Source organism: Neopelma chrysocephalum, unplaced genomic scaffold (assembly GCF_003984885.1).
Source record: "Neopelma chrysocephalum unplaced genomic scaffold, ASM398488v2 Primary Assembly neopelma1_75, whole genome shotgun sequence".
NCBI classification, from domain to species: domain Eukaryota; kingdom Metazoa; phylum Chordata; class Aves; order Passeriformes; family Pipridae; genus Neopelma; species Neopelma chrysocephalum.
In genome coordinates, this window is record NW_020897736.1 from 15,115,554 (window position 1) to 15,123,040 (window position 7,487).

The 7,487-nt window shown below is 64.2% G+C and overlaps 1 protein-coding gene across 2 annotated transcripts; it reads right to left on the bottom strand.

The window, feature by feature from the left end:
• Positions 1-342: 342 nt before the first annotated feature.
• On the bottom strand, positions 343-6,282 carry FES (FES proto-oncogene, tyrosine kinase). 2 transcript variants are annotated; one of them, XM_027688566.1, is made up of 19 exons: positions 6,228-6,282; positions 5,244-5,491; positions 4,972-5,145; positions 4,807-4,903; positions 4,217-4,400; positions 3,926-4,063; positions 3,696-3,815; positions 3,499-3,621; positions 3,244-3,430; positions 3,087-3,164; positions 2,678-2,887; positions 2,458-2,580; positions 2,173-2,226; positions 1,933-2,051; positions 1,659-1,753; positions 1,457-1,580; positions 1,202-1,359; positions 874-996; positions 343-711 (listed from the first exon to the last, which is right to left on the bottom strand). In XM_027688566.1, exons 2-19 carry the CDS (start codon positions 5,463-5,465, stop codon positions 569-571), a joined length of 2,472 nt encoding a protein of 823 aa, XP_027544367.1. In that variant the 5' UTR covers positions 5,466-5,491; positions 6,228-6,282; the 3' UTR covers positions 343-568. The 2 variants fall into 2 exon arrangements, with proteins under 2 accessions (XP_027544367.1, XP_027544368.1); XM_027688567.1 differs by lacking the exon at positions 2,458-2,580.
• Between the last annotated feature and the right edge of the window lie 1,205 nt (positions 6,283-7,487).

The following is a 7,487-nucleotide window of genomic DNA, read 5'->3' on the forward strand; positions in this document are numbered from 1 at the left end:
GAGATGCCGCTGCCCCATCCCTGTATCCTGTCCCAGTGCCCTGTCCCATTCCACCACCCCATTGTGCCTTGTCCCGGTGACCCGTCCCAGTACTCCCCATCCCAGTGCCCTACCCAAGGGCACCCTGTCCTGGTGCCCCACCCCGGTACTTCATTCTGGTGCCCTGTCTCGGTGCACCCTGTCCCGGTGTGCCCTGTCCTGGTATCCCGTCCTGGTGCATCATTACGGTGCTCCATCCCAGTGTCTCGTCTCTCAGTGCCCCATCCCAGTGCAGTGCAGACCCATGTCCCCTCACAGACTCCAGACGCGCAGCTGCAGAGCTCCTGTGTTTATTGAGCAGGATGAAGCCAGGCAGGAGCTGTGTGTGCTGTGACCTCCACCCAGGGCATGCGGGAGCCTCTGGAAAAGGAAAGGGGCACAGGCACCCACAGCTGCACCACAGCACGTGCTGCCCAGGCAGGGTTCTGCTGTGCCCCCAGGCACTGTCACGGGATGGATCCAGGGGCTGCGTCACTGCCCAAGGGAGGGACACTGCTGCGGGATTGATCCGGGGCCTCTGGTGCCCTCGTCAGCGGTGCCTCTTGCGGATGGCAATGAGGTCCTGGTGGATGGTGCTGAAGCTGGGCCGCTTGTGGGGGTCATACTCCCAGCAGCGCTGCATCAGCTGGTACACCTCCTCAGGGCACTGCTCGGGGGGGTCCAGCCGCACACCTGAGGTAACAGGGATGGGAACATGGCAGCCTGGACCACCAGTCCCTCACCCCCCACAGCCCCATCTAGCCCTCCCTTGGGCACAGCTCTACAGTGGATCTGCTGTGCTGCACCCACAGCTCGCAGTGGCCCTTGGGAGCCAGCCTTGGCTGCGTCCCCTACCCTGCTCCACTGCCTCCCGTGTCTGCTGGTTGCTGAGGTTGGCATAGGGGATGGCACCCAGGCTGAAGGCTTCCCACAACAGGATCCCAAAGCTCCAGACATCGCTCTCTGAGCTGTATCGGCCTGGGGACATGGAGTAGGACGGATGGTGGCAGCTGAGGACACCTGTGTCACCATCGACTGGTTGTGCCTTCACTCCTGAGAGCTGGGGTACTTTGGATCTCTGCCTCCCTCCCCAGGATCAGACGCGTGGGAGCGGGACAGTGCTGGACTCCTGGCTCCCAGCTGAGCTGTGGGGTGCCAGGTTGTGCCCAGCACCATCCCATACCATAATTGAGTGCTTCAGGGGCCGTCCACTTGACAGGGATCTGCTTCATCCCCCCTGTGGAGGCATAGATGCCATCCTCCTCCTCCCGTGACATCCCAAAATCACTGATCTTCAGGGTGTTCCTCTCCGTCACCAGGCAGTTGCGAGCAGCCAGGTCCCTGGGGCGGCCCCGAGCCATCAGCCGTGCACCCGGCTGTTCCTGGGGCTCCAGGCCAGTGAGGGTTCCAGGGCTCTCCCTGCCTTGCCAGGGCCCACCTGTGGATGCAGTGCTTGCTCTCCAGGTACTCCATGCCAGCAGCAGCATTCTCTGTCATCCTGACCAGCTCCTTCACCCGGAGGTGGGGCCCCTCGCTGCGCAGGAAGCTCAGGAAGTCCCCCCCTGCACCCAGATTGTGGAGCTGATGGGTGCCTGGGCACACCCATACGTGCCTGGGGGCTGTGGGTCAGAGCCACTCACCCTGCACCAGCTCCATGACAATGTAAATGGGCTGTTTCTGTGTGCAGACACCAATGAGCCGCACGATGTTCGGGTGCCTGTACTGCTTGAGGATCCTGTGGGGACAAGGATGAGCACCGTAATGGTGTGGGAGCCCAGCTGCCACAGGCACAGGCCACCCAGTACCAACTCCAGGGTGCTCTACCAAGCTGGCTCAGGGACACAGCCCTCAGCAGGGCTGAATAGCCCCAAGGATGGATAGATAGGACGAGACAAGCGCACTGGCCACACAGACCTGGCTTCCTGAAGGAACTTGGCCTTGAGCTCGGGCGGGAGGGTTTCCCGGCAGGATTTCACAGCCACAGGGGTGTTGTCAGCACGCAGGCGGCCACTGAACACCTCCCCAAAGTTACCCTGCCGAGACACAGGTGCACTGGCTCAGCTCACCATGTGGCCCAAGGAAAACCCTGTTCTTCTGTAGACCCCTGTGGGGACAGCTGGGCCCTCCCATAGACCCCAGAGCACCTTGACTCACCCGGCCAATGCGCTCCCCCAGCAACACATCTTCGTGGTTGAGCACCCATTTGTCCTGCAGCAAGCAACAGTGGTGAGCTGTCCCCCCAACCCACATCTCCCTGCAGCCCCCTCTCAGACAGCCCCAGAGGGGGTCCCCAGACCTCAGGGTCCCCCAGGCCTTAGTCCCCCCATCTAGCTGGAGAAGCATGCCTGGGGCTCCCAGCCAAGCCCTGGGCAGGTGAAGGGGTCGGGCAGGGCTGCCCCTGCTCAGAGGGCCAGTCCCCTTTCCCACTGCCTGTGTCACCTTGGGTACAGCCCTGGCCAGGACGATGCCACTCTTGCGGGTGATGGGCTGCTGGCTCTGCAGGAGGTGCTGGATGAGCAGCGGGATGGTGGGGAAACTGTCCCCCTCCAGTCGGAACATGTTCTGCAGAGAGGGTAGCTGAGGGGTTGTGCCCAGCAGGGACCCCCCGCCTGCTCATGTGGGGTTGCCCTGGCCTTCCCCCCTGCCCATGATCACTCACGTCGGCAGCCTGGATGATGAAATGCCGGGGCTGCCCGTCCCACAGCACGCTGAGCACATACTCCTGCTTGCCCTGGCTCTCCCGCACCAGGAAGTCCCCACTGCAGGTCAGCAGCTCCTGCACCTCCGAGCGTGGGATGGCCCCGTGATACCAGACCTGCTGGCACAGCGGCTTCTGCACCTCCGGGATCAGGGGCATGGGCGGGGGCAGCTGGAAAGAAACAGGGTGAGCCCAGCCATGTCCATCCCTGAGCCGTGCCAGAGGTGGGCAGCAGAGGTGCCTGGAAGCTGTGCCCAGGGTAGGTGGGATGAGAGTCTGGAAGGGCTGGAACAGGGAGGCCAGAGGGGAGGGGAGGCAGAAGGGCCAGCTGGATGGAGAGCAGGGTGACCGGAGGTGCCCAGGGACTCACCGAGTACTTGGGGCTGAAGATACCCGTGATGTGGTTCTTGAGGGTCTCTAGAGCACTGGCCCCACTTCGCTCCTGCTCCTGGGGGAGGTATAAGCTGTGCACCAGCTGGGGAGGACCCCATCCCTGCCACTCCCAGGGCATGGGAGGCAGGACTCACCGTGGAGGAGACAGACTGCCGGTCCTCTGGCACAGGCAGGGCAGGCAGGGGCTCCCTGGACCCCAGCTCTGCCAGCTTCCCTGCCAGCATGTCCCGCTGTGCCTGCAGCTTGGCCTGGGTGCAGAGGCAGCCCTCGAGCTGCTGCTGAGCCTCGAGCAGCCCCTGCCTCCTACTCAGCAAGTGCACCCTGGGGAGGGGACAGGGTGGTCAGCACCTGCCACCCTGGCCCCTCGCTCCCCCTCCACTGCACCTCACCGCTTCCCAGGGCTCCAGCCCTGCTCCTCATCATGGATCTCTGCCTTCAGCTCCCACACCTGCTGCTCCTTGCTGCTCACAGCCTCCATGGCAGCCGCCAGCTCCTCCTCGACCGACGTCAGGCTGCAAGAGACACGTGCCGGCATGCTGAGCCCCTGCCCCAAACCTGTCCCTCGCCTGTGGCCAGCTCCACTCACCAGTGCTGGACACTCTCAAGGGTCAGCTCATTCAACTGCAGTTCCCCTGGTGCCAGGCTCTCTGTCTCCTCCAGCAGGCTCTCATCAAAGGACACAGTTGGTGGCACCTCGGAGTCATACCTGTGGGCACCCAGAATGGCTCTGCCTCCATCTGCCCTGTGCCGGCTGCCAGCAACTGTGGGTGGCAGGGCCGTGCCCGGCAGAGAGGCTGCGGCTGCACGGGGCCGTACTGGTGGCTCTGGATGAAGCTGCTGTACTCAGTGGCAGGGTCGATGGCCTCGATGGCACCGGCAATCTCGTGGTGAATGGCCAGAACGTCCTCCTGTACCAGGCTGCTGATGCTGCAGTACTCCCCAAGGATCTCCTTTCTGCAAGAGCACTGCTGGTTCTGGGGGACCATGGGGGTGCCCAGGGGTTGGCAGTGGGGTGAAGGGCTGGCAGGGGGGTGCAAGATGGGGAATGGGGCATGGGATGGGCAGTGGGGAACAGGACAAGCAGCGGGGGGCGGGCAGGAATCTTACAGGATGAGGACCATCTCCTGCTGTAGGCTGTAGAGGGACTGGTGCAGGCTGGGCAGCACCCACTGGTAGTAGTGCTGGTGGTGCAGCGCAGCTGCCTGCACGGCCAGCACGTATTGGTTGTGCAGGGCATAGAGCTTCCAGAGGCTGCGCACGTACTTCTCCTTTGCTTTGTCCCGCTCTTTGTCTGTGGGGAGAGGCCGTGGAAAACACCAACCACCAGCACACCACCAGTCCCAGCATTGCAGCACATCAGTGAGGGGCAAGAACACCTGGCAGGGCTGGGGCAGGGGCCAGGGGGTGTCGAGCTGGGAGAGGGTCCCAGGGCAGGTAGGGTGACCAAGGCTGGGGCAGTTACACTGTGACACAGGGATGCTCCTGACCCACAGCGTGGTTTCCCAAAACCTCTGGACTTTTGCCTGTCTCCTTGGGGGCCAGGCTGGGCTCTCCCCATGCTGCCCACCCCAAGAGTCTCCACCCGCTCCAGGCTGGGCCATGATTCCCACAGGGTGCAGGACGCTCCAGCCATACTTGGCCCACAAGGGGAGCTGGAAGGGGATGCAGTGGGATGGAGCTGAGGGCCAGGCTGGCACCTTTGCTGGCCTCCTGGTACTTGCGTTTGGCCTGGGCGCTGTCACGTGCCAGGCTGCGGTACTGAGCCTTCAGCTTCTCCATCTCCTGCTGTGTCGTCTGGGGAGGAACACGGTCAGGGAGCGGGGCCAGGCCATGGCCTCGCTCCCCCGCTGGCCCCCACATACCCGGGTGTACTCCTGGCTGAGCAGCTGCCACTGCTCACTGAAGGCCTTGCGCAGCTGCTGCTTGTCGCGGATGAGCAGGCTCAGCTTGGCCAGCGGCCCCGCCACCAGCTCCTCTGCGTGCTGCCGTAGGATCTGGCTCAGCGTCTCCGTCCGGCTCGCCAGTACCCACCAGGTCTGTGGGATGCCAGCGCATCAGGAAAAGTGTGGGGACAGCACCTTCCAGCACTACACCAGGCTCTGCAAAGCATACTCCTGTTCTGGGGCATCCCTACCTTCTCCATCTGGCCACCATGGTCACCACGGAGCTGCCCAGTGCCCTCCTGCTTCTCCAGCTGGGAGAACATGTGGTGCAGCATCCCCGCGTACTCCCGGTCGCTCTTGGCACGCTGCGACATCCACTTCTTCATCAGCTCCAGGAGACGCAGCTCCCCGTCCTGCAGCCGCAGCAGCGCGCTGTGCCCCCGCGGGCACCACAGCTCCGGCCCGAAGCCCATGGCACACCCGTCTGCGTGGGGGGATGCTGTGGGGTGCCAGGCCAGGCTGAGTCATGGCTGCTGCCCCACGCTGCCTGCACCAGTGGCCAGGGCCCTTTGCATCTCACACCCTCCCACCTCGTTGCCTGGCCTGAGTGGCAGGGCAGACCCTCCATGCCCCCTACAATCAGCCTTGTAAAGTGCATTCAAAGCAGTGGGGTGAGCACTCCAAGCCCTGTGGGAGCTGGAGCCTGCAAGGACAGTGCCAGGGAGGAGGAAGTGTGGGGTCAGAAACAGCAGTGTCACCTCTGCTGCACGTGGGGCTGCTCCCGAGGGCAGCACAGCTGTGCCTCCCACCCCAGCTGGGCACCAGTCCCTGTGCCTGTGCTGCCTGTTGGCACTGCCACCCCTATGCCTGCAGTGTGGAAGCTCCCAGGGACCAGGGCACAACTGGGAAGCTGGCGGGAGCAGGACAGGGTGCTGAGCCCCAAAGGAAGGTGCTGAGCCTGGGCATGCCCCAGCAGCCGGGACTCCAGCATGGCCATTGGGAGCCAATTTGGGAAGCTGGGAGCCAAACCAGTCCCAGCAGTGGTCCCGGGGTGCTCTGCCCCTTGGCAAGAGCACAGCAGGAGCAGGAGAATGCTGGGGCACCTCCCTGCGCAGGGCAGGATGTCCCCTGGCACAGTCCTTGACCCTGCCAAGGGCCAGGGCCTAGAATCCCCCTGCCCTACAAAGGTATCCCCTGTCCCTGCCAGCGCCCTGCTGGGGCACAGGCCCTCCAACCTGCGTCTGCTGTGAGGTCCCCGCCGTGGGGCTGCTGCTGGCGTCCTGCTGGAACCGGGGCTGGCGTGGTCTGGACCCCGTGCAGCTCCAGCTCCTGGGGAGGAACAGGAAACCCGGGGCTGACCATACAGCCATTGCGAGATTTCCTGTGCTTCCTCCCCTCCCTGCCAGTCCCTGCACCCACGGCCAGCACAGGCTCATGGCTGTGCTGCAGCTGGGCAGCTCCCAGCCCCGTCGCCCCTCTCAGCTGCTCCCCACCAGGTCCTGGCACCACCAGGGTCCAGCCCTGTGTACTCAGGGCTCTACTACTACTGTGGAGCCTCCATTCAGCCCTGATTTGCGAGGGTCCCCCCCAGCAAAGCCCCCTCAGCCATGCCTGGTTCTGTCTGACCCACAGCCTTGTTCCATGCCTCTGCGTCCCCAAGAGGCTGCAGGACGTGGGGGTTCCCCAGGGCTCTGTGCAGTCCCACTGAAGGGTGGCCACCCCGTCACCACCCCCAAGCCTGGCCCGTATGACTGGGGAAGGCCTCAGGACAGAGCACCACCAGTGCCACTGCCAAGTGCCACCAAACATCTCCATTGCTGGCACAACCCAGGTCAGCTCCACTCTGCTCAGCCTGGACACTGCCTGGGTGTTTTGGGCTGAGCCCCCTCCTGTGCCCAGCAGGGAGGCCCCAGCTCCAGAAGGGTGTCACGGTCACTTGCAGGACACTGTAAGACCGACTCCACTTTTAGAGGAAGTCAGGGGAAAAGTGTGTCAGGCGGGAGCTTTGCTGACTTGCCTTCCCGGCTGAGCAATGTGGGGTGGTCACGCCACGGAGCAGGTCCATGGCATGGCACAGCACAGCCAGGGGCTGCCACGGTGATGCTTCTCCCATCCCCAGCATCCTCCCGGGCAGCACCGGGTTCCCCCCCGAATGCTGCCCGACCCCAGCCCGGCCTCGCGCGAAGAGGAAAAGCAGGGTGAGCGGCAGAAGAGGAAGAGCAGGGTGAGCGTGCTGCCGTCCCTGCACGCCGCGGGGAACTCGCTCCTGACCACAGGAAGCCGCTGTGGGCACAGCGAGGCCGAGAGGTTCCACAGAGAGGAGCTGCCTCTGCGAGCAAGCGCTGCCCCGACAGACCCTGCAGGGAGCTTGGGGAGGCTGAGTTGGGCTGTGTCTGCAGCTTGGCCACGGCACGAGCAGGTCCCAGGTCCAGCCTGGCCATCCCTACACCAGGGGCGCCGTGCTCCAGCTGCAGGCTGCTGCAAGACACGGGGGC

Coding starts and splice junctions, on each gene's coding strand:
- FES (XM_027688566.1), bottom strand. CDS start 5,465: ATGGGCTTCGGGCCGGAGCTGTGGTGCCCGCGGGGGCACAGCGCGCTG. Junction 4,904..4,971: donor TCAGCCAGGAGTACACCCGG/GTATGTGGGGGC, acceptor GTTCCTCCCCAG/ACGACACAGCAGGAGATGGA. Junction 4,401..4,806: donor GTACCAGGAGGCCAGCAAAG/GTGCCAGCCTGG, acceptor CTCTCCCCACAG/ACAAAGAGCGGGACAAAGCA.